Source organism: Lynx rufus, unplaced genomic scaffold (assembly GCF_022079265.1).
Source record: "Lynx rufus isolate CCGP_SWC_20201006 ecotype Redwood Valley unplaced genomic scaffold, mLynRuf1.p SCAF_6, whole genome shotgun sequence".
NCBI lineage: Eukaryota > Metazoa > Chordata > Mammalia > Carnivora > Felidae > Lynx > Lynx rufus.
Genome location: NW_025814878.1, coordinates 107,962,504 through 107,988,561, shown reverse-complemented (window position 1 = coordinate 107,988,561; position 26,058 = coordinate 107,962,504). Strand labels below are relative to the sequence as shown.

Sequence of the window (26,058 nt, the reverse complement as noted above, 5' to 3'; positions counted from 1 at the left end):
CTGTCCTGGGCTGCTGGCCTGTACTGGCCCAAACAGAGGGCTTATTCATTCTACCTTCTACCTTTATTACCCATCCCAACAGGGAAACATGGGAAAGGGCCCCCAAAGAGAAAGCAGAAATGTAGGGGAGGGAAGTAATTCAAGCAGATTCCTACCAGCAATGGAGATGAATGTCTACTGTAGTAAGGAGAAAACTTCCAGGTCTATTGTATTACCCACCTGGCCCAAGGCGAGGCTATCCTGAAGACTGCACAGGCTGGGCACTGTACAATCCCAAAGCCACAATTCACAAAGATAAAGATGTGAGTAGGGGCCCTTGGAATTATACAACATGAAGCATGTGCTTGGAACAACCTCCCAGAATAAGAACTAGTTTCCTATCTACGTCACCAAGGGCCCAAGAGAAGGAAGGGAATCTGTTTTGGGGTGAGTCTGCCTGCTGGAACTCCAGTGAAGAGAATTCTTCATGGGATTCTGCCTCAGTTTCCCCACCTGTGAACTCGAAACATCCTCTACTCTGGGCACACTGGGCTGTGCTTGAAGTCTTCAGGAGTCTAGGAACTGTGGCCTGATGGGAACTTGGAACCAGCTTCTCATCATAAGCTTGGGGAAACTGTCTGGGTGGGGTGGTAGAGTAGGGCTGATTCTCTGGGATGCTGTGGATCATATCACATTGCCCAAAGCCGTAGGGGTCCGTCTGGGCTCTAGTTTGCCAGAGAGGGCAATCTCTAAAAAGGAGGGGGGTCTTCATTGCCCCCAACCCATTCTAACCCATGGTAAAGTCCCAGTCTACTTGATTATTAACTACCCTTGTCTCTCTCTCCTGTCTTTTTCTTTCCGTTTTTCTTCCCTTCACACCAGGAGTATCCCCTGGTTGGTGTGGGAGTGGTTCCCGGGGGTGGGCAAGGCAAGGATTGGGGAACATACATACCTCAACCTTTCTACTTGGCTTGTCGGTTTCAGAAAGAGCTGGGCTCCACAGAGGACATCTACCTGGCCTCCCGCAAGGTCAAAGAGTTGTCGGTCATTGACGGCCGGCGGGCACAGAACTGCATCATCCTTCTCTCTAAGTATGTGCTTGCATAGCCTGTTCAGCCCTTGGTGGGAGGGATGAGACCCCAGGAGGCAGGGCCTTGAGAGGGCTAGAGCAAAAGCCGACAGTGGAACTGAATGCCTGGGGACAGGAGCGACAGAGGAATGGTGTGACAGCAGTCTCTGCGCTCCCCTTGCCCCCCGCAGTCCCCTGGGAATGGTAGGGGACCACTGATCTAGAACCTTCCCTGGGAGGGTTCTAGGGAGCCTTTGGGAGCTCATGTTCTGCAGCAGTGTGGGGCTCTGAAGACAGGAAACTGTCCCTGGTCAGCATCTGGCAGCAGAGTTGCTCTAAGCCCATGGAGGGCCCCGCTAGGCTTAGGCCACAGAGCAGCATGATCTCAGCCCCCAAGCATTTCCCGTGGCTACAGAACAAACAAGGCAGTATCTGCACTAACAGCACAGCTTCTGTGCGGGGCCTCCTGCCTGAGCCAGGGTCAGAGGGCACTGCCTCCCATACTATTCTTAGCCCTGCCCCAGCCATCTCTAGGGCATCCATCCCCCTTTCTTCTCATAGACCCCAGGCCTCAGTTTCTCCCTCTTGATGGTGGAGGAGAGTTCTCTATCCCCAGGATTCCCAATGGTATGCATCTGGAAGGATAGGGAAGGGCTGTGTGTGTGTGTGTGTGTGTGTGTGTGTGTGTGTGTGGAGGGGGGTGGCTTGTCCCTCACCCAGACAGCAAGACGTATGGGAGCAGCTGTGTGGGAGCTGAGGCGCTGTCAGAAGACTGAGGGCTCTTCTGTCTTCCGACACTGAAGGAAGCAGGAAACAGCCCCCTTTGTGGCCTGCTGATATTCCCATCCTCCCATGGAGATGCACTAGATATTTTAGGAAGGAGAAGGATCAGAAACCTTTTTTTCCTGTCTCTCTGTCTACACTAAAGATGGCCCCTTTTACTCCCAAATGTCCCTATCACTTATGACAGACACTGAAGCAAGACTCAAGTCTATGCTTTGACTAAAACATATCATTATTGAGTTTATAGAGTGAACCATATCAGTTTAGTTAGAGAAGGCTTTGCAAAGGTGGTAAAGAGGGAGCACTGTGGAATATACTCCCATGTTGACATGAGGGAGAGAGAGAGAGCAGGAGAGGAGAAGGGCTGGGGTCTGCCCTGAGCATAGGGGCCCGGCCAGGCTTCTCAAGGGGCAGGGTTTCCCTTCAGGCTGAAGCTTTCTAACGAAGAGATCCGGCAGGCCGTCTTGAAGATGGACGAGCAGGAGGACCTCGCAAAGGACATGCTGGAGCAGGTGAGGCCTCTAGTGGGGAGGGGATGGGAGCTGAAACTAGGGGGCAGCTGGCCCCCAGAGAGGCCAACACTTTTAGTTAAAGGGGAAATCAGGCTGGAGGACGGAGGATTGGGGGGAGGTTTATAGACACTCCCTAGACCAGCCTTTCTGAGAGGAGGCCAGGAAAGGCAGCATCTTTTCTAGCGGATTGAGGCCCTGAAAGGAGATATGAGGTATGATCCCCCCTGGGCCCAAGACAAAGTCAGAGTGACCTATAGTCATATCTTCCCCAAATCTCTTCTACCTCAATTTATTGGGTCCTTCAAAAGAAACCTAGAAAGCACCAAACAAAACCACCATCAGTTGGACCTCATTAGAATGAAGAACTCTGTTCATCAAAAGGCACCATTGCTAGAGGGAAAAGACAAGCCAGACCTTAGAAGACATTTGCTTTATGGACATCTAGCAAAGATCTCATATTCAGAATAAAGAACTCTACCGATCAGTGAGAAAATAACAAACAGCTCCACTTGAAAATGAGCAGAAGACTTGAACAGGTACTTCAATGAAAGAGAATTTCCGAGTGGCTCAACAGTTGTAGGCATCCAAGAAACACAGTAAACCACAGTGAGGCAGCACCACACCCCCCTACTGGAATAGCTAAAATTGAAAAGATACTGACAATGCCAAATGTTGACAAGGATGTGAAGCGACTGGGATTCCCACTGGCTACAATAATTTGGGGAACAATTTGGCAGTCCATGCAAAGGCTAAATCTATCCTACTGCCCAGCAATCCTGTGGCTAGATGCAGAGAAATGAGTGCAAACATTGACTCTACGAGATAGACGCAAGAATATTTATAACACTTTTATTCATGAAACCCCCAAGCTGTCTACAATCCAACTGTCCATCAATGAGAAATTGCATAAATATACTGTGGTATATTCCTACAATAGAATACTGTCCAACACGTATAAAAAGCAAACTACCAATACTTACAGCATGGATGAGTCTCAGACATTGTGTTATGCAAATGAAGCCAGACACCAAAGAAAACACATAGCATGAGTCCATTTATACGAAGTTCAAGACTAGGTAAATGTAATCTAAGGTGATAGAATTCAGTTGAGAGGCTATAAGGTGGAGGTGTGGCTTACTGAAGTGATACGAAAGAACTTTCTGGGGGATGGAAATCTTCTGTATCTTAATCTAGATGGGAGTTCAGTGGGTGGTTTTGTCAAAATTCATTGAACTGAACATTTAAGATAGATGCATTTTATGTAAATTATACCTCAATAAACTTGGGTTTAAAAGAAAAAAATCATTGAGCTGTGTACTTAAGAATAGTGTACTTTATATAAATTACATCTCAGTTTTAAAAAGTGAAAAAAGAAAAGTCTAGAGCTGGGTGTCCTGTGGTCCCCTTTGGGCAGATGAAGCGTAAACCTACCATATGAAGATGCCTCTCTCTTTTAAGGACCCCTCCCCATCTTGAGCCTGGGCAGTGTATGGGCATCCACGCATAGCACCCTCATATTAGTTTCTCAGCAGTTTCCTGTGTGACCTCCATCTGCTCTTTGCAGCTCCTCAAGTTCATCCCAGAGAAGAGCGACATTGACCTCCTCGAGGAGCACAAGCATGAGATCGAGCGGATGGCCCGGGCTGACCGCTTCCTCTATGAAATGAGCAGGTCAGGGCAGTGGGCATGGAGGGGGGGCGCTGGGGGTGCACAGGCAAAAGAGGGTCTGGATCTGGCTCCTGGAGCTGGAGGGGCTGCCTCATGATGTGGCTCGCCCCATCCACAGGATCGACCACTACCAGCAGCGACTACAGGCCCTGTTCTTCAAAAAGAAGTTCCAGGAGCGTCTGGCTGAGGCCAAACCCAAAGTGGAAGGTATGTTTGAGGGCATGGGGAGGCCTAGAGTGGAGAGGCATCTGGGAGGGCCAATGGGCAGGAATCCGTGAACTGGGACTGAGGAAAACTTTCTCATTTTCAATCTGCCCCTTCCCCCCACCAAAAAAACCCAAAGCCAAGGACAAAATTTAAAACTACGGTTACTGTAAATATATACGCTTGTTTATATCAGCACATGTGCCAGACATGTGACACATTTCCTGTGCCTCAGCCTGCAAACTCTCCAAGGTGAGGGATCTGTTGATATCTGCGCCAGCTGGGCCAGAAATGCTGACCAATGATAATAGCAAGCACCTAGAACAGGGCCTGGCATGTATTGAGCTCATCAGTCTTTAGCCTCCTCGAGAGCTACTAGGTTCATAGAAGACCTCTGGCACATTATTTTAAGCGTGCCCTGTTCAGAAAAGTAGGAAACTGGTTGGGTAATCCTTGGAGGCATCTAGGTTTTCTAGGTTAGGGAATCCCCCCCTACACAGGCCTTGTCCAGATGGGCACTTTGTAATTCAATGGGAACCATGTAGCATGCATTGCATGAAACATTCCTTGTGGATGGCTTCATTGGTCCTCACAATCACTATGGGTACATCCATTCTCTCATGTCTAAAATGGGGACATGCTGCCTGAGGCCATGTTACCAGTGAGTGGTGGAGCCAGGATTGGAACACAGATGTTCTTCAGAATTCATCTTCACTCTTGTTGGGTAGTACTTCACAGACAATGGCAGAGGATTGTGGCGGGGAGGAGGGGGGGACGGGGAGGGGCAGAGAGTTTGGGGAAAAAGTCAGGATGGCCCATGCAGACCCACCAGTGGAGAAGCAGGTGAGGCTGTGAGGCCTACCTGGGGGAAGGACAGGACAGCAGAGTGGAACAGGAGAGCCTGAGTCCAGGATGCTGAGGGGGGGGGGGGTAGGCTGGGGCAGAGCAGAGAGAGCATGGGCCCCCTCTGCTGGACACCAAGGCTGGCAAGCATTCCCCTGATGATGCCGAGTCCAGAGAATGGCCTTTCCTGGAGCTGCGTCAGGGATGTTTGGGGGTGGGGGTAGGTGGGTGTGACAGAGCTAGAGGCATAGACCTTCTGCAATCTGCCCCCTACCATACACACACACACACACACACACACGTGTGCATTCACACACACAAGGGAACTGCAGGCTGGCTGTAATCATAAATAATCATTCTGAGGGAGAAGGATTGAGATCAGCAGTGATTCTGTAGGTCTAAGGTCTGGCAGTCCCTCCTGCCCTGGTGATGAGTAAATCCTTACCTTCAGACTGCCTTCTTTGTCCTGCTGCAGACTGCCTTTGGGGCATGAGGCACAGATAAGGGAATCAGTCCAAGACCTATGCTCAACCATTTGTGTGTCTTGGGTCAGTGGAGCAAATGTGAGCAATTACCGTTTAGACTTGTGGAACCAGAGTTATTTAGCCACTGGGTAGGATTAATCTCAGATAATCTCAGAGCCCACTCCTAAGAGTTAGTCATTGAATGCTCAGGAGAGTCTCCCTTTAATATTAAGCCAAGCTGAGTAAGACATGTTTTGGATGGCAAAACCTGCTGGCAAAGGTAATAATCGCTCTGCGATAGCAATGGCTGCTATTCTAGAATGGTCTGGAGGTCTCTTCCCTGAGAGTTGGGAAGAGGTGGCTGAAGTTGTAGCTTACAGAATCAGGTCAGTGGCTTCACTAGGAATGGAGACAAGAGGATTGTGCAGGAGTTGGGATTCATATTTTTCCTTCCAGTTCTAGGAAGTATTCCTGGAAAAGCTAAGATTTGGCCAATCCCAGCTGGTGATGAGCTATTGACACCCTACCCACCACTTCCCAACAAGGCCTCTGGGTCAATTTGCCAAAAGCCAATTCACCAAATTTGACAGATTTACCAATTCTTCTATGAATATATTCATGAAACATACTTTTCTTGAATGTATTCTTATGAATATGTTCATTGCTGAATATACCAAAGTTACCGATTCTCATTTTGAATACATTTACTGAATATAGTCAAGATGAATATGGTTTCAAATTTAAACATTCTTATGAATATAGTCACGGATATATTATTCTTATGAATATATCTAAAATGTCTGCATTGCAATGGATGTTTCCTCATTTACACTGATTGTCTTTGAACTCTTGTCAATTTCTGTTTTGCCAACATTTTAGCATTTTTAGAATTCCTTTGCAAATTTCTCAAATAGTGTATCAGCCCTAGGAAAACTATCCCAACCAATATAAATTGCTAAAAACTTTTATAAGTAGTTTTTTAAAGTAAACTTTTTATTCAAATATGGATACAGAAAAGTACACAAATCATAAGAGTCTGACTTGATGAATTATCATAAAATGAAGTAACCTGTGAAATCAACATCCGTGTTGAGAAATGGAATGTTGCCAGCCCCAAACAGCCCTGCCTCATGTCGCCCTCCCAAACATTACCCCCTGCAACCATTACGCTGTCTTCTCTAAAGGTTTTATCTTTCTTAACTTTAGGTGGATGGTATAATATAATGTGAATAATTTTATGCTGGTCTCTTTTGCTCAGTACTGTGGTTGTAAGTTACTCTGTTGTTACATGTAGCAGTGAGTTATTCATTTTCAGTGCTGCATTTTATTCCATTGTATGAATATCATAATTTGTTTAACCAGTCTATTTGTTAAGAATTAAAAAAAAAACAACAACTAGAAACCACTCTAATACCCATCAAGAGTAATGCTGCTATTAGGTCATAGAATATGAACATGTTCAAAGCTAGAAGCTACTGACAAACCTTAGTATTCACTTTTATAGCTTTTTTTTCAATTTAAAGTTATACTTTTGTTGCTAACTTCATGATGTGTGTGCACATAAAGTATAGTTGACACACGTTACATTAGTTTCAGATGTACAATAGAGGTTGGACAAGTGTAGCTACACTGTGTAATGCTATTATACCATTGGCTATATACACTATGCTGTACATTTTATCTCCACGATTTATTCCATTACAGGAAGCCTGTATGTACCATTTCCCTTCACCCACTTTGCCTAACCCCCTACCCTTCTCCCTTCTGGCAGCCATCAGTTCTCTGTATTTATGGGTCTGTGTCTGGTTTTTGTGTATTTTTTAGATTCTACATATAAGTAAAATTACATGGTATTTGTCTTTCTCTAACTTATTTCACTTAGCATAATACCTTTAGGTCCATCCATGTTGTCACATTCTTTTTATGGCTGAATAATATTCCATTGTGTGTATCTTCTTTCTTTGTTGGTGTTTTGAGAATTTTCCCCAGCTTTATTGAGGTATGATTAACAAAAATTGTGTATATTTAAGGTGTACAAGTGTATATACTTAAGATTCACAATTGTATATATTTTTATTTTTTAAATTCCAGTATAATTAACATACAGTATTATATTAAGTTTTAGGTGTACAATATAGGGATTCAATAATTCTATAATTATGTACATTCATAATGCTCATTATAATAAGTATACTATTAATCCCCTTCACCTATTTCACCCATTCCCCCACCCACCTTTTGTTCTTTATATTTAAGAGGGTTTTTTTTTGTTTTTTTTTTTGGTCTCTTTTTTTCCTTTGTTGTATGGTACTGACACATAAACAGACACGTAGATCAATGGAACAGAATAGAGAGCCCAGAAATAAATCTATACTTGTATGGTCAATTAACCTACACAAGGGGGGGCAAGAATATACAATGGAGAAAAGATAATCTCTTCAACAAATGGTGCTGGAAAAACTGGACAGCTACATGCAAAAGAATGAAACTTAGCCACTTTCTTACACCATACACAAAAATAAACTCAAAATATATTAAAGACTTAAATGTGAAACATGACACCATAAAAGTCCTAGAAGAAAACTTAGGCAGTAATGTCTTTGACATCAATCTTAGCAACATTTTTCTGCATAGATCTTCTTGGACGAGGGGATCAAAAGCAAAAATAAACCTTGCGACTACACCAAAATAAAAAGCTTTTGCACAACCATATCTTCTTTATCCATTCATCCATCAGTAGAAACAGGTTACTTCCATATCTTGGCTGTTGTAAATAATGTTGCAGTAAACATAGGGGCACAGATATCTTTTTGAATTCATGTTTCATTTTCTTTGGGTAAATACACAGCAGTGGAATTATTGGATCATGTGGTGTTTCTATTTTTAGTTTTTGAAGGACCTCCATACTGTTTTCCGCAGTGGCTGCAGCAATTTCCATTCTACCAACAGTGCACAAGAGTTCCCTTTTTTTTTTTTTTTCCAGTTCCTCATCAACACTGCTATCTCTTGTGTTTTTGATTCTAGCCACTCTGAGAGGTGTGAGGTTATCCCTCACTGTGGTTTTGATTTGCATTTCCCTGATGATCACTGATGTTAAGCATGTTTTTCATGTGTCTGTTGGCTATCTGTATGTCTTCTTTGGAAAAATGTCTAGTCAGATCCTCTGCCCATTTTTAAATTGGATTGTTTGGGTTTTGTTGGTGTTGAGTTATATAAGTTCTTTATGTATTTTGGATATTAACCCCTTATCAGATCATTTGCAAATATCTTCTCCCATTCAGTAGGTTGCCCAGTTGTTTTATTGGTTTCTTTTGCTGTGCAAAAGCTTTTTATTTTGGTGTTGTCCCAGTAGTTTATTTTTGCTTTTGTTTCCCTGGCCCGAGGAGACATATGTAGAGAAAAATATTGCTAAGGTCAGTGTCAAAGAGATTACTGCCCATGTTTTCTTCTAGGAGTTTTATGGTTTCAGGTCTCATATTTAGGTCTTTAATCCATTTTGAGTTTATTTTTGTGTATGGTGTAAGGAAGTCATCCAGCTTCTCCAGAACCATTTATTGAAGAAACTTTCTTCTCCCCATTGTAAATTCTTGCCTCCTTTGTCATTGATTAATTGACTATATAATGGTCATCTATTAATGGCCATCTATAATGGCCATCTTTAAACTATGTGCCAGTACCATTGATTACTACAGTTTTAGAGTATATTTTGAAATCTGGGTATCTGATATTTCCATCTATGTTCTTCTCAAGATTGTTTTGGCTATTTGGGGTCTTTTGTGGTTCCATTCAAATTTTAGGGTTATTCATTCTAGTTCTGTGAAAAATGCTGATGGTATTTTCATAGGGGCAATCTGTATATTGCTTTGGGTAGTATGGAAATTTTAATAATTTTAATTCTTCTAATCCTTGAGTGTGGAATATCTTCCCATTGATTTTATTTTCAATTTCTTTCATCAGTGTTTTCTAATTTTCAGAGTTTATTCCTCGGTATTTTATTCTTTTTGGTACAATTATAAATGGAATTATTTTCTTAATTTCTCTTTCTGCTTCATTGTTAGTGTATAGAAAAGCAACCAACTTCTGTGTATTTTGTATCCTGAGCCTTTACTGAATTCATTTACTCTAATAGAATTTTATTGTAGTCTTTAGGGTTTCTCTGTATAGTGTCATGTCATCTGCAAGTAGTGACAGTTTAACTTCTTCCTTATCAATTTGGTTACCTCTTCTTTCTTGTCTGCAGTGATTAGGACTTCCACTACTATGTTGAATAAAAGTATTGAGAGTGGACATCCTTGTCTGTTCTTGATCTTAAAGGAAAAACTTTGTTTTTCACCACTGAGTATGATGATAGTTGTGGGTTTTTCATGATATTTATTGTGTTCAAGCATGTTCCCTCTAAATCTACTTGGTTGAGAGTTTTATCAAGAACAGATGTTGAATTTTGTCAAATGCTTTTTCTGCATGTATTGAAATGGTCCTATGATTTTTATCCTTTCTCTTGCTGATGTGAGGTATCATGTTGATTTGCAAATATTGAACCATCCTTGCATCTCTGAAATGAATCCCACTTGATTGCATTCAATGATACATTAAAAAAATCATCACCGTTTGCTATTATTTTGTTGAGAAGTTTTGCGTCTATGTTCATCAGGGATATTGGCCTGTAGGTTTTGGGTTGTTTATTCTGTAGTGTCTTTGGTTTTGGTATCAGAATAATTCTGTCTTCATAGAATGTATTTGGAAGCTTTCCTCTCTATTCTACTTTATGAAGTAACTTGAGAATAGGTATTAACCCTTTTTTAAATGGTTAGTAGAATTCACCTGTAAATCTATCTGCTCCTGGGCTTTTGTTTGTTGAGGAGTTTTTGGATTATTTATGCAGTTTTATTAGTAGTAGTTGGTCTGTTTGTATTTTCTATTTCTTTCTGATTCAATTTTGGAAGATTGTATGTTTCTAGGGATTTATCCATTTATTTTAGGTTGTCCATTTTTGTTGGCACATAGTTTTTCATAGTAGTCTCATATGCCTTTGTATTTCTGTAGCGACTGTTGTCTCTTCTCTTTCCTTTCTGATTTTATTCACTTTTGCCTCCTTTTTTTTTTTCTTGATGAATATGGCTAAAGGCTTATTGTCTATCTTTTCAAATAACCAGCTCTTGATTTCATTGATTTTTTCCATTGTTTCTTTTAGGCTCGATTTCATTTATTTCTACTTTGACTTTCAATTCCTTCCTTCTATTCACCTTTGGCTTTTTTTCCCCCACTAGTTCTTTAGGTATAATGTTAGATTGAGATTTTTCTTATTTCTTGAGGTAGACCTGTATTGCTATAAATTCCCTCTTTGGACTGCTTTTGCTGAGTCCCAAAGATTTTGGATGATTGTGTTTTCATTTTCACTTGTTTCTATTTTTTTAATGTCATCTCATTTCGTATTGGTCTACTGGCTGTTTGGTACATGTTGTTGGCCTTCACATGTTTATGTTTTTTCCAGTTTTTTTCCTTGCGATTGATTTCTAGTTTCATACCATTGTGTTCATAAAAGATGCATGGTATGATTTCAGTCTTCCTGAGTTTGAGACTGTTTTGTGGCCTAACATGTGTTCTATCCTGGAGACTTTTGCACTGTATCATGTGCACTTGTAAAGTGTATTCTGTTGTTTTTGGATAGAATATTCTGTATATATCTGTCAATATTTATGATGTATCATTGAAAGACACGGTTTCCTTATTGATTTTCTGCCTCACTTATCTATTCATTGATGTAAGTGGGATGTTAAAGTCCCTTGCTATTATTGTATTACTATCAATTTCTCCCCCTTATGTCTGTTGATATTTGCTATGTGTGTTTAGGTGATCCAATGTTGGGTACATAGATATTTGCAATTGTTATATCATCTTGTTGGATTATCATTATGTAATGCCTTTGTCTCTTGTTGCAGTCTTTGTTTTTTAAGGTCATTTCGTCTAAGTATTGCTACCCTGTTTTTTTTCCTTCTATTTGCATGGACTATCTTTTTTTTTTTTTTTTATCTTTTCACTTTTAGTCTGTACGCGTCTTAAGGTCTAAAGTGAATCTTTTATAGGTAGCATATAGATGAGCCTTTCTTTTTAATCCATCATGCCACTCTATGTCTTTTGATTGGAGCATTTAGACCATTAGCAATTAAAGTAATTGTTGATAGGTATGTACTTATTGCCATTTTGTTCATTGTTTTCTGGTTGTTTTTGTAGTTCTTCTCTGTTTCTTTCTTCTATTGCTCTCATTCCTTGTGATCAGTGACTTTCTTTAGTGTTATGCTTGGCTTTATCTTTATTTTTTGTGTATCTGTTAAAGGTTTTGGGTTTATAGTTACTATGGGGTTCATATATAACATCCTAAGTATATGGATTTCTATATTAAATTAATGTTCACTTAAGTTTGAACACATTCTAAAAGAACTTTTTTTGCTCCACCCTCCACATTTTATGTATATAGTGTCATATTTTACATCTTTTAGTCATAATTTTTTTTACTTCTAATTAAAGCCTTTTCTTTTCTACTTAAAGAAGTCCCTTTAACATTTCTTCTAAGAATGGTTTAGTGGTGATGAACTCTTTTACCTTTTGTTTGCCTGGGAAACTCTTATCTCTCCCTCAATCCTGAGTGATGGCCTTGCTGGGTAAAGTATTCTTAGTTGTAGATTTTTTTTCCTTTCAGCACTTTGAATATATCCTGCCATTCTCTTCTGGCCTGCAAAGTTGCTGCTGAAAAATCATCTGACAGTCTTATGGCAGGGGGTTCCCATGTATGTAATTTTCCTTCTTTCTTGGTGCTTTTAAAATTCTCTATCTTTAATTTTTGACATTTTAGTTATTATATGTTACGGTGTAGACCTCCATGGGTTCATCTTATTTGGAACTCTCTGTGCTTCCTGAACCTGGATGTCTGTTTCCTTCTCCAGATTAGGCAAGTTTTCAACTATTATTTCTTCAAGTAAGTTTTGTGCACCCCTTTTTTCTTTTTCTGAGACCCCTATATATGAACATTTTTTCACTTTATGCTATGCAAAAGATCCCTTAACCTGCCCTCATTTAAAAGCTTTTTCTTTTTGCTGTTCAGCTTGGGTGTTTTCCATTACTCCGTATTCCAAATTGTTGTTCTGTTCCTCTTCACCTGCTAATATGTTTATTCCCACTAGTGTAGATATATTCTTCAACTCTGACTTTTTTCATATTTTCTCTTTGTTGACGTTCTTACTGAGTACTTCCACTCTTCATTCCAGTCTGGTGAGCAACTTTATGATCATTACCTTAAACGCTTCATCAGGCATATTGCTTATCTCCATTTCATTTGGTTCTTTTTCTGAGTTGTTTTGTTTTGTTTGGAGCATATTCCTCTGTCTCCCCATTTTGCTTGACTTTCAGTCTTTATTTCTATGAATAGGCAGAAAAGATACTTCTCTTAAACTTGAAGGAATGGTCTTATGGTCATTCCTTGTGTAGGCTATGCGTGTCTGGTGACTTTGGCTGGCTGGAGCTGTGGCTGATATGGGCTGAGGATCCCAGAGTGCTCTATACTAGGGTTGCCCTGGTGGGATGGCTAGGCCTGAAGCGGGAGTGGGCCCAGGTGGTGTCCAGGACACAGAAAGTGTCCTGGAAGGAAGCTGAAGTGGGTACAAGCTGGGAGGTCCTGGGGAATCTCCACAGCTTCTTTTTTACAATTACTTATTTTTAACTGCTTTTGAGGATTTCTGCAGACTTTTAGTCAGATGGTTCTCATTTTATCTCCATAGCAGCATCTTTAGGAATGTTCAATTTGGCATAAGCTGAAGATCACGTGATGGTTTGGTGTTCCTATCACCACACTTAATAATCAAAAAGCATATTCCATAACTAGTAGCCAACATTTCAGTGTAGGATTCGTATCCCAGTTTTGCACATCTGCCATAAGTGCATAATAGCTGAGGGTGGGCTAGAGCATCCACATTGGAATGAAATACTGAAGTTTTGGTTACTGTTAACCTTAGTTTGTATTTCTAGGAAATGTATCTTTTAAGGAATTGGGGAGAAATTGTTAAAATGCCTAAAAGTTGGAAAAAATTTCAAATGATATTCAACAAGATGTTAAGTAAACTATTAAATCAAAGACACCACCAACTACAAAGCATATAGAACAAAAATATGGGAATATTATTGGTGACATGTTATAATTTGACAGGGATCCCCCCACCCCTAAAAAACCTCCAGCATTTCAAAAGCGGCAGAAACAGTCCCATAATATGTAAAATGCTGAAATTTAAAAGTTTAATCACTAAGTTTAAAAAAGTAAAAGTATTATATTCTTGTGTGTAACCATAGAAAGAATATATTACTAATCTTTAAACATATACAAGAAAAGATAGTCTTAAATATATTAAGAGTTAGCACATTCTGAGAATGGGCTATTTGTTGAAGTCGCTTTTGGCAAATTTACCTGCTTCCCTTGGAAGTGGGCAGGTGGGGAGTAGATCAATCTGTTGTGGTATGGGTATAGCCTCTGCCCCTCTGAGAGTTGAAGACTGGACTTTGTGGTGGCATCATCCTGTGGTTCAAGGGGGCTGCCCAGTCTCTGCAGGACTCTGACCTGTCCCTCCTCCCCCAGCCATCCTGCTGGCCTCCCGGGAGCTGATCCGCAGCAAGCGTCTAATGCGGATGCTAGAGGTCGTCCTGGCCATTGGCAACTTCATGAACAAAGGGCAGCGTGGGGGTGCCTATGGGTTCCGGGTGGCCAGCCTCAACAAGATTGCAGACACCAAGTCCAGCATTGACAGGTGGGACTCTATCTGCTTCCTTATCTTCCATCTCACCACTTTGGCCTTTCTCCACCTCCTCCTCCCATTTCCAACCCAAATTTCTTGCCTTTTGTCCCTGACCTCCCAGCCACCCCCCCCCACCCCCGGCCCCATCTAGTTTCTTCCTGGTGCTCATTCCTTTACCCCTGATCTTTTATCCACAGAAATATCTCTCTGCTCCATTACCTGATCATGATCCTGGAGAAGCACTTCCCGGACATCCTGAACATGCCCTCAGAGCTACAGCATCTTCCAGAAGCCGCCAAAGTCAAGTGAGGGGCCCTTCCAAGGCTTCTTTCTCCCTGTGATCTTAACACTCTTATCTAAATTTCCTTTCATTGCTGCTCTGGGCTGACTAGGAATGGGCAGTGTCTCAGGGTCTGCTTTTAGGAGAACCAAATGAAGACTGGCTACTTGCTCTCAAATCCTTATTTCAGAGATGCTCCTAGGAAACACAGTGGGGAAGTGAGCCTGGGATGGGATGAATACCAATAATGGAAGTATTATTAAGCCAGTTACCCCTGGGGCAATTGGAGCTTAATCCCTCCAGAGAAGTCTAGGAGACATAATAGGATACTTACTCTACTTATCCCACCCCAAATGGTGAGGGAGCTAGGATATTATACCCCATCTCCTGTCAGTCACTGGCTGATGGTCTCTGGGCAGGTCATAACTCTGGCCACATGTATAGGCAGAGGGAGCTCCGGTCCCCAGAGAAAGCACTCACATCATTGGAAGTCAGGATTGTACACTACAAATGGATGGTTCAAGGGGATATGGATGTGGCATCAATGTTATCTGATATAGGCAAGAAGTCAGACCTGAACAGCCATAGACTGACAGGAGTGTCTCAACAGAAGCAGAAATGCAGTGAAAAATGACTAATATGCATCAAATGCTTACTGCATGCAAGATACCATGTTAAGAGCTTATAAGTATTAGCTGGTGGTGTTAAAAATAATTCAAGCCAGAGGCCATGTGTTGGAAACCTTCTAATTTCAGCATAGTATTTCTGATCTGGAAGGATCTTTAGAACATAAGTTTTGACCACTGTTATTTTGTAGAAGCACAGACAGAGCACAGAGGGGAGGTGGTTTGTCAGGGCCACATGTTAGTGGCCAAAGCAGGGCCTGGAGCATGGGTCTACTGATTCCAAGGCCATCATGCTTTGCACTGCTATCTCTCTGACCCATCCTCAGCTCTTCTTCCTTCCTGTGTCTCCCTACAGCCTGGCAGAGTTGGAGAAGGAGGTGGGTAACCTCAGGAGGGGCCTCAGAGCGGTTGAGGTGGTAAGTACATCATCTATGCCTGCCTGGGTTTGAGGGGGTGTTTTCAGAGGCAGATCTGCACCGGCTGCCTGTGTCTGTGCTGGAGGCTGTACCTTGTGCCAGTTCCCAGGCAGGAACTTTGGGACACGAAATGCACCAGAGCCTACTGTCTGGGGGTCTACTGCCTGCGGGGGGGGGTCCATCATGTGATCAAGTAATAGGCAGCAAAAGAGCTAGCCCTCAGGAAAGGATGACTGGATGACTTAAATTTAGACTCTCAAAGAGGGACATCAGACTAGCCATATCATGCCCAGCATATCTATTGGGCAGTGGAGTAGAAAGAACCATAAGTAGGCACTTGCTTAAGTCTGATTCAAGTGGATGTGAAAAACTATCTGTATCCCTGGGAAGCCAATTAGGGACAGTAGCACATAGTGTGACACCAGGCACAGCAGTCCCCAGAAGTTCCTGCCTTCTGTCTCTTCTCCCTGGGCCAGTAGAGGACACAGGGCCTGCATTCCTTTCTGGAGACTCAGGTATCTAATTATCACCATTCATGCTCTGATGGCTTCTCAGATGATATCATCTCTGGCCCTAGGCTAGGCTGGCCCCATATGGCAATGTCCCCAGTCCTATGTCTTCCACATTTGGGAACTGGAGACCCTATCTTTACTGGGGGAAGGGGTAGTAGGCAGATAAGGGGAGAATGAGCTTAGAGAATGAGAAAGAACTTTTCATTGCTGCTATGGTGGGGACAGGGGCGATTTCCAATTCATAGCCCTTGATAGTGCTACTCAAAGCGTGGCCCATAACCAGCAGCATTCACATCAGCTAGGAGATTTAGAAACACATCTCATACTTGAATCTGCACATGCATCATCTGAGAGTCTTGTTAAAATTCAGATTCTGATTCCATAGGTCTAGGGTAGAGCCTGAGAGTCTGTATTTCCTAAAATTTCTCAGGTGATGGTGCTACTAGTCCCAGACCACATTGGATAGCAAGGATCTAGAGAAACAAAGATGGCAGTAGTGCGTGAGGGAGAACTCTCACAACCTTTGCCACCCTTAGAATTGTGAGACTCGGGGTGTTCCCTCTTCCAAAGGCAGGACCCAGTGGTCCCGTGATTGGAAGAAGGATGGGAGATGTGGTGACCCCCAGAATTCTTGACTTTTATGCTGGCACTTATGTAACCAGCACTTCACTCTCCCTCTTCAGGAGCTAGAATATCAGAAGCGTCAGGCACGGGAACCAAATGACAAGTTTGTTCCAGTCATGAGTGACTTCATCACGGTCTCCAGCTTTAGTTTCTCAGAGCTGGAAGACCAGCTCAATGAGGCCAGGGACAAGGTAAGTGTGCCCCAAGTCCCAGTCTGACTCCCACCCCACCCCCACTTCTTACCCATTCCTACCACCCATGGCACAGAAGGGACAAACCCAGAGTCAAGAGTTTTCAGGAAAAATAATTTCCTCACTCCTGTAAGAAAAGCAATAGCATCTTTGTTGCAAAGATGATCCATTCAGCAGGTATGGATACCATCTTGTTTTACATGATTTGTCTCATGACCTACCATATGGGCTTGTGGAAAGGTCATTAGCCCATCAGACAAGCATGTACACTGACGTCCAGAGAGGTTAAGGAACTTGTCCAAGGTTTCCCAGCAGTAATGCACAGAGCTGGGTTAGAATCCTAACTCCAGAGCTCAGCTTTGGTCATAGTTGCTATGCCTCTTCCCGGCTTCTCACACTAACATCCACATGGACCCTATCTATGAAGGGTCCTGTTAATAGTGGGCCCTCACTCAGGAGGTCTGGGATGGGCCTGAGATGCCCATGCTGGCCCATGGAGCATACTCTGGTTTGAATTAGAGATGGTAGCTGTCAATAAATATCAGAATCAGAGCCTGATACGTATAATTACAGTTAATGCTTTATACCTATTAACTCGCCTCCCCCTCACAACATTATGAAGTAGGGTCTATTGCCCCCATTTTATACATGAGGAAACTGGGACACAAAGGGGTTAAATTAGCCCAGTAACTCTATGATCTCTGAGGTCCTTTTGAGTTCTGACCAGGCAATTTGTGACCTTAGGAGGTACTTCCCAAGATCTGCAGCTCCTGATCTCATACCTATACCATAAGAGACCCAGTGGTGGCTCTGGGCAGGTGTCAGCCAGCCTGGATCCCCCACCACCCCATGGTGTCAGCCTCAGGCTTTTCCTTCGGCCTTGTCCCTGCCCTGATGATAGAGGGTGTCTCCCCACGCTGTAGCCCTGCTCCTCTGTGTCAAACGTCCCCAGCCTTGGGCTGGGCTCCACTCTGGCCTCTGGCAGGAGCCCAGCTTACCATGTGGGCTGAGCCCACCATGCTTGGGAGAGACTCTCACCACCCCTTCTCCCCCTGACAGTTCTCCAAGGCTCTGATGCACTTTGGGGAGCAGGACAGCAAGATGCAGCCGGACGAATTCTTTGGAATCTTTGACACCTTCCTGCAGGCCTTCTCGGAGGCCCGGCAGGACCTGGAGACCATGCGGAGGAGGAAGGAGGAGGAGGAGCGGCGGGCGCGCATGGAAGCCATGGTGAGAGGGCTGGGCTGAGTGGGGTGCTGCTGGGGAGGGCAGAGGGAGGGAGGGAGGTGTCAGGAGGGGGCCGGTGAGGCGCACAGCCACCTGTTTGACGGCCCCTCGCTCTTCCTCATCCTCCAGCTGAAGGAGCAGAGGGAGCGGGAGCGGTGGCAGCGGCAGCGGAAGGTCCACGCGGGCAGCACGCTGGAGGAAGGAGGCGAGTTTGACGACCTGGTGTCCGCCCTGCGCTCGGGGGAAGTTTTTGACAAGGACTTATGCAAGCTCAAGCGCAGCCGCAAGCGGTCGGGGAGCCAGGCCCCGGAAGTCACCCGGGAACGGGCGATCAGCAGGCTAAATTATTGACCCGGGGGACTGGCCACCGCAGGAGGCGGGAGACAGGGACGGACCAAGGGGCTGAGGGCATGCGGCCGTGATCCTTAAACAATTTGGTGCTCGGTTTGAACGAGCCCTGGGCTGGGTCCTGGGGTGGGGGGCGGTGTGTGTGGCAGGACCAGGTGTCCCCGCACTTACCTGAAGGGGCTCCTCTCCTGTTCCATTATTCTTTCTGCATCCCGGCCCCCAGGGTCCCTCGGAGGTGGACCTGGACATCCCTGGCAGGCCGGCCTGAAGGAGGCTTGCCCCCCTGTCCCCCAGGAAGGGCACCCACGTGTTGGCACACAAGTGTTCTAGATCTAGACTGGACAGATCCATGGGCCTTGTCCAGATGTCATGTGAGGTAGGGAGTTAATGGACGGGGGGGTGCCCTGAGAGCCAGAGTGAGAGAATGCAGGCCCCCATTCCCCAAGGGGAGGCTTCATGGAATCTTGATCTGGGGGAAAAATTTCCTCTTGGATGGAAAAGGAAGAGGCATTATGTAATCTACCTAGGTATGTTTCACAAAAAGTGTGGGGAGTGTGATGCAGGGACCAAGTCCTCAGGACACAGAGTAGCAGTGCCTGTTGCCTACATCACAAGTCCTTTGGCCCCTCTCTTGCATGTCTTAAGTCTCTCTCCCTTCCTTCCTACTGCAACCTCCATCCTATCTACTAATCTTGAATCTCAGAACCTTTGGGTTCCCATGACTATGGCTATCAGACGCTTGATGAATCTGGTAAGGGAAGGGGTTCAAGAAAGATCCCGCTCATCACCATGCCTCGTGCCTTGGGCATAGGGACCCTGGAACAAAACTCTCCTCACACCTCCTCTGCACAACCCAACCATTGTCTTGAAGTGAAGTGGGACCACACATGGTGTTGGCTGGGAATTCTGATAGCCTCTCACTAGAGGGCAGCACTTGAACACCAAGCTCCACTCTAGTGCTCCCTGGTCTACCACTTAACTGTTCATCAGATCCCAAACTCTTTGTCTAATGTCTGCCTCAGGGCAGAAGCCATGGTGACCCCCCCCCCCCCGCCCCCACTCCTCTGACCTGTGAAAGACCACTCCAAACCATGTATAGCTGGCTAAGGCTGGCCCTGGGGTGTCTTGTTTCTGAGAAGGTCCGCAGGGCCAGAGCTGCCCTCTGCATTTACCTGTGAGCTCCGAAGCATTCAGACTGGGAGCCAGAGCAGGCAGAGGAAGCTAGGGAGACGGGATATGGAGGAGAAAGGCCAACTTCTCTGGGGGTGTGCTGCCTGAACGAGCCAAGTTTGGAAGGCTGGGTACCAGAGATGCTGGATGGGACCAACCTCTCAATTTAGTTCTTCAGCCTGACTTCAGAGGTCCATACTGGTCCTCCCATCCACTTCCGCCTTCCATTCTGTCCATCTTGAGCTGTCCTGGAGGTGGGGGGCAATTGCTGTGTCGAAACAAAACTTCTGACTTCTAAAAGAAGGGAGGAGAGATCAGCCCCATCAAGGCTTTTATTTCCCATACATTTCTTCCTCCTAGAGTTGAGAGCCTCTGAGACCCTCCATCAACCAGCTCCTTGCCTTTCTATCTTCCTGCCCTTCCCTTTGTTCTCACCTTCCAACCTACTCCTCCAGCTCAGGGTTATTGCCTGGTGGGCTAGGCCCACTCTTCAGCTGCTTATCTTAGCTTTTCCCTACATCAGATTCCTGGGGCAGGGCCAGAGTAGCTGTCGGCAGGGGGAAGAAACATAGGGTTGGTGAGCCCAGCATGTGTGTTGGTTTGAGGGGAAGGGATCTGAGCAAATGCAAGCCTGGCCAGGACAGACTGGAAGAGGCCATCCTGGAGTCCAGGTGAAGGCAAGATGAAGGCTTCCAGGAAGAGCAGCTGCAGAGGGCTTTGCTAAACCCATCTGTATACCCGGCAGCCCCCCGCCACAAGCAGCTGGCCTTGGCACGATGGGAAGGTTGTGGGCACAGTCTCTGAAGGTCCTCTCCCAAACTGGGCTGAGATCAACCTACCCTGCAGGAACAGGGAACAAGGGAGGGCTCCACTTCTATCCAACGGCATGTCCACATTGTGGCATTCCCACTCACCATGGAAGACTGGATACACACCAGGAAAGACAATACAGGAGCGGTTCAAGACATTGGAGCCACAGAAAAGCACACTTTGGTTTAACTGTTTACAGAGGACACATACCTTGTTCTAGGGCTCAGGCTTCTCACCCCAAAAGAATTTTCCTTCTCTATTTATTATTTTCTAGCTCTGGCCAGTAGAGTAGCCAGATCTCCAACAGTGCCTTGGACCACAGACCATCATAGTTGACTCAGCAAGAAGGGGCTGGTGCCCCATGGAGACGGTTGAGTTGGTCCTTGATATGCTCAACGTTTACGCCTATTTGTTCCTTGGTCTTTCCCCAGTGTCCTTCTCACCCCTCCTGCCACCTTCAGGTACATTTCTCCAGCTGTCTAATTTTGTGTCCAATATAAAATTCAGTTAACCGAATGCAACCTGTCCCCTTCTCAGCAGTAGCACCAGCTCTTCCTCCCCGGTGAGGGAGGTCAGGTGTGCTTAGGGCAGCAGGAGGAAAAAATTCTCCAGGTGGATGGGGAAGGGTCTGGTCCAGGCTCTCCCCACCCCCATCCCATTTTTACCAACTGGGGCACCATGACTGTTCCTCCAGCCTCTACCAGGGATGCCTCCAAGCCACGGCTGCTTTCACCAAGCCGTCTCAGACGACGAGCGAGGCTAATGTACAAAATCAGCATCCTTTTTACCTGCACCATTTTTATAAGAATATATTGTAATACTAAAAAATATTAAATCCATACCATCCCCATCCAGGCTGCCTTGACACTTGGGCCTTCTTCCGGTGCGGGGACTTGAGGTGTGCGGGAGAGCAGTCGTAGCCAGTGGGGTGTTGGAACCGGAGTGAATCAGCTCTGAGAGCACCAACTGTTATATTTTCAAAAGTTTGGCAAGTCAGTTCACATTGTACAGTAGCTTGAGATCAGCCACGGTCTTTGGCTTTTTCTCTTCCCAAGAGCTGGTTGTCAAACATTCGCCAGCACACCTGAGTGTAGGGTAGAGGGGAGGCAGGCGGGGTGGGGGGGCACTGAGGACAGACCCAAAAATGCCTATCTGCATAGGCAAACCCAGCCAACAGTGTTTGGGAATGTGCATACCAGGAACCACGAAGTGTACCCCCTTGATCTCAAATAGCTGCCAAAGCCAGCGATGTGCTTTGGACCACCCCCACCCCACCTGACACCGCAGGGTGTGCAGCTCATGCCGCCCACTCCACTCCTACCTTCTCTCACAGGGAAGACAGAGGCTATACAGAGAACGTGCCCCTTTGGCTTTTCTAACATCCCTCCTGCTCCTCTTCCCTGCTGCCCGGGGTGGGCTTTGGGACAGGGCTGAGGGGGTGGGCATGGATTCCTAACAGCTGGGTACCCCCTGCACAGATACTCATTCTCGCACCTCCAAAGTTGGCATCGTGGCTTTATTTTGTGCGCTGTGAGGGTGAAGGCAATCTTCAACTCTCTTCTTTCCCTGATATGTTCCAGAATAAAGGGGTGTGGGTGGTGGGTGGAACAGCAGTGTGCAGGGCCAGGTGTGGGATGTGTGCTCGGTCAGGAGTCCTCAGGGCTGCTGCCCATGTGGGTCCTGTTCTAGGGGGAAGGGGCCCAGGAAAGGGAGCTGGCAGGTCAAGTGCAATTGTTAAGCCCAAACCCTGCAAGTTTGATGGGACAAAGACTGGGGTAAAAGGAGGTGCTAACTGGGCCTTTCAGAGGGGTGACAGGCAAGAAAGGGTGGGGCTGTGGCTCCACAAACTCTGGAAGGCAGAGCTGCTTTGGAGGAGCTGTGGAACATTCTTAATGCAAACTGCACTTTTCCCTCCTCAAAGCGGGTTCCCTCTACTTCGTGAGCCCTTATTCTCTCCCCAAGGAAGAAGAAGAGAAAACCCAAAATGAGAAGCGGAAGTCATGGACGGGACTGTCTGAACCTAGATGTGTTATCTGGGGACTATTTCAGATGACGTGATTTTTCTGTTCGTTGGCACTGCTCGTGGTGACCCCCTCCCATGACTGTAGTGTCCAGGAAGGCTGACGGGCCTGCTGGTTTCCTCTCTGAACGTAGAAAACCTTGCAGGTCACTACCGATCATGTAGCAGTAGAGGGGGTAGGCTGACCTCGAGTTCCTACTGGTGAAGGTCAACAGCGACAGGGTTGCAGGATTTGCCCGGAACTGCATCCCATCTCGACCTGGCTGGGCCCGGGGGGGAGGGGCAAGAGCTCTCTAAGTCCGATGGAAGTCCCCCCGCTGCCCCCCAGTCTTGCTAATAAGCTTGATTTCTCCCAACACAATGTCTCTGCTGACAGCCTTACACATGTCGTACAGGGTGAGGGCGGCCACAGCAGCCGCGGTCAAGGCTTCCATCTCCACCCCAGTGGGGCCCCGAGCCCGGCAAGACGCCTGGATCCCCACGGCATGGCGTGTGCTGTCCAGCTCCAGTTGTACCTCGACGTGGCTCAGGGCCACGTGGTGGCACAGAGGAATCAGCTGGCTGGTCTGCTTGGCGGCCTGGACTCCGGCCAGCTGGGCCACCACCAGGGCATCTCCCTTCTTTAGCTGGTTCTTCTGGACAAGCTTGAAAGCCACGGGCCCCAGAAGGACCACAGCCGAGGCCACAGCCACCCGCTCCGTGTCCGGCTTCCCGCCCACATCTACCATAGCTGCCCGTCCTTCTGCGTCCACATGGGTTAGTTGGTCCGAGGTTGGCGGGGGTCCTGAGGGGGTGGCAGGAGCCCGGGACACTGCACTAAGGCACTTGGGGTTGGTATCTGAGTCTAGGCGGGAACTGCAGTGTCTCTGAGGGGGGCCGGACCCCAGCCACCGCTGGGCAAGGAGAGAGGTCCGGGGGCCCCGGCATCCTTTCCACAAAGTCGCCATCTGGTTGGAGAAACTCACTCTGTGTCCTATACCCTGAACACGAAAGGGGTCCTGGGAGGAAATGCTTGGAATGGCTGGTGGGGAATCTTGGAGCATCAAAAGTAACTCTGGAAAGCAAGAAGGAAAGAGAAGAGAGACTAAGTCCAGAAGGGAAATTTTCTTTTCCCACCTCTTCTCCCAAACCCTGCCCTGCCCCACCTTGAGTTCTCACTTCCACACTGGGAGAGAGAGGTGAAGAGCAAAGAGCACAGTGAGAAAAGGGAAAGCGGGACGTACGCAGACAGAGGGTCCTGGAATATAGGTCTGCAGCCCCTCTCAGCAGGCAGCATGCAGGGTGCAGCCCTCCCCAAAGTCTACAGGCCCACGGTGGTGGTGTGGGCATTCCTGGGCTCCCTTCCACACCAACACTTCCTCATCGCTCAAGTTCTATTCTGAAACACAAAGTCATGGGGTGCCTGGGTGGCTCAGTTGGTTAAGCATCTGACTCTTGATTTTGGCTCAGGTCATGATCCCAGGGTTGTGGGATTGAGCCCCACATCAGGCTCTGCACTAAGCGTAGAGCCTGATTAACATATATTCTCTCTCTCTCTCTCTCTCTCTCTCTCTCTCCTTCTGCCCCTCTCCCCCATTCATACTCTAAAAAAAAAAAAAAAAAAAGAAACACCTAAGATCTGAAGACTACAGCCTATCACATGACCTCTCCATGTCCCTGCATTTTCTAAAAACTACAGCAAGGTTTCAGCCTGAATTACCAACCACAGTTACTCTCATCTTTCCATTCTCTATGAAGAGTTGATTGTAATTATAGAGTTTACACAGGCAAGATACCAAGGGAAATATTTTATCTATTTAAACAATGTCTTTTAAGCCCCCTCAAGGACACCGGAAGTACCCACAAAGTGACAGGGTAATCCAAGTGGTGCCAAGGGCCCTGGGAGCCTTGCAGGCTCTTGTGACTTAAAGCGTGGTCCAGGGAAGAACTCCAGCCCCGACCTCCCAAATCCAAATCTGAAATGACAAGATCCCCAAGTGGTTCGTGTGCATGAAAGTCAGAGGCCCTATTCTAGGCAACTCTTGGTTTTGTAGAAACCAGACCAGCTTATTTCTCCATGTCCTTGAGAGGAATAATACACTTTATGAAGCAAATGGGCCTCCCAACTTCCAGCTTCCCATCATGTTCTGGGCCCCCACCTTGCCAATGCCCTAGGGAGGCCACCAAGGCATCCCCCACTCCTTGCCATCAAGGTGGTCACCATGGGTCAAAGCCCAACTGTACAACTATGATGCTGGCAGTGAGGAAAGAAGAGAGATGGTCAAGTTCTCTTCCCAGTGGAGCACTTTGGCGAGCTGCCCTTCTTTGAGTGGCTGGTAGGGGAGGTCGTCCTTGGGCTGTCTCTGGGCCCTCCAGCCTGCCTTCCTCTGGGCCCCTGCACTCATTCGGCTCCAATCTCTAGAGAAAAGAATCCCTTCCCCTAGTTCTCACTGCTTCCTCTTGCCTAGCAGTACGATTCAGAAGCCCAGGTCTGGCTGTGGCCAAGGGGGCAAGGCCTCCCCTGATCTCGGCTGGGCATTTGCCAGAGGGGTAGCAGCCTCTCTAAAGCTCCTCACAGACCAGCCAGAGAACACATATGACTTTATAAAAACTGGAACTGTCTTGTGCACACAAGTTTCCAGGAGTTAAGGAACTAGGCAGTTGAGATCCTGCTTGCCCCCTCCCTGAAAAGATCAATAGCATTCTTAGCTTGCTGCCTCAAGATCTGCCCAGGTGCCTGTGATGGTATCTAGCTGGGGGATTCTAGAGCCAAGGACAAGGTCTCTGTCTTAGCCAGGAGCTCCATTTTCGGGGGACAAATAACTTAGTGATCATAAGTCTAGAGGACCCCCGCCCCAATTTCTGGTGAGACAGTGATGATCTCTGTGGCATGTAGAGGGAGTGGGAGCAATGGACGAGGAAGAGACGACCCAGTAAAGCTTGAGGGGTGAGAAAAGATGGAGGTCGAGCAGGAGAAAAACAAGGATGAGAACATCAGGATGAAATGCAGGACCTGGGGGTGCCTTCTGTATGGCAGGGGCCCCACCCCACAGGATCCCCCAGTGACAAGGGTGAGCAGTTACGTACTGATGGGTCACCCACCGATGAGGATCATGGGCCGGTTCTTCATCTGGGCAATACTGAACATGCCTGGGGTAAGGGAAAGATGGGGAGGGAGAGGAGAGCAGGAAAGGGGGAGGGGAAGGGCGGGGAAAGGAGAGTTCACTGAAACCAAAAGTGGACATAGTGGTAGGACACCCCGGGGTCATGCACTCACCTAGGCATACCCTGACAAACAGCCCCCGCTGCACGCTGCAAGGTCACCCATGACAGAGCCAGAGTAGTCTGTGGATGCCGGACCCCGCCCTCCAGAGAGGTACAGTGACACCCCTCTTCCCCCTTGCCCAACAAGATGGCCCAAGAGAATTCAGGGTCTCCTCTGCTGCACAGGCTCTGCTGTGCCAGTGCCCCCGAGGGAGGGGAACCATCACCACACCCCCAGTCTACAGGTGCCACAGGAGGGACTGGAGGCCAGGACAGCACAGAGTCCTGCCGG

At 46.4% G+C, this 26,058-nt stretch overlaps 2 protein-coding genes across 4 annotated transcripts in view; one reads left to right on the top strand and one right to left on the bottom strand.

Moving 5' to 3' along the window:
• Positions 1-18,526, top strand: part of DAAM2 (dishevelled associated activator of morphogenesis 2) — a 50,847-nt gene extending 32,321 nt beyond the window's left edge. The window contains exons 15-24 of one of the 2 annotated variants that reach the window (XM_047102879.1): positions 964-1,070; positions 2,259-2,343; positions 3,908-4,014; positions 4,130-4,218; positions 14,143-14,311; positions 14,497-14,604; positions 15,561-15,621; positions 16,820-16,948; positions 18,008-18,178; positions 18,305-18,526. In XM_047102879.1, the coding sequence (XP_046958835.1) occupies positions 964-1,070; positions 2,259-2,343; positions 3,908-4,014; positions 4,130-4,218; positions 14,143-14,311; positions 14,497-14,604; positions 15,561-15,621; positions 16,820-16,948; positions 18,008-18,178; positions 18,305-18,526 (1,248 nt within the window). Of the gene's footprint in view, positions 1-963; positions 1,071-2,258; positions 2,344-3,907; positions 4,015-4,129; positions 4,219-14,142; positions 14,312-14,496; positions 14,605-15,560; positions 15,622-16,816; positions 16,949-18,007; positions 18,179-18,304 lie in introns of both variants that reach the window. The other variant, XM_047102878.1, reaches the window with a different exon arrangement.
• Positions 18,527-21,956: 3,430 nt separating this feature from the next.
• The window catches only part of MOCS1 (molybdenum cofactor synthesis 1), a 37,159-nt gene continuing 33,057 nt past the window's right edge, over positions 21,957-26,058 (bottom strand). The window contains exons 10-11 of one of the 2 annotated variants that reach the window (XM_047103205.1): positions 25,605-25,652; positions 21,957-23,577 (exon numbers count right to left, since the gene is read on the bottom strand). In XM_047103205.1, the coding sequence (XP_046959161.1) occupies positions 22,817-23,577; positions 25,605-25,652 (809 nt within the window). In that variant the 3' untranslated portion in view covers positions 21,957-22,816. The remainder of the gene's footprint in view (positions 23,578-25,604; positions 25,653-26,058) is intronic. The other variant, XM_047103204.1, reaches the window with a different exon arrangement.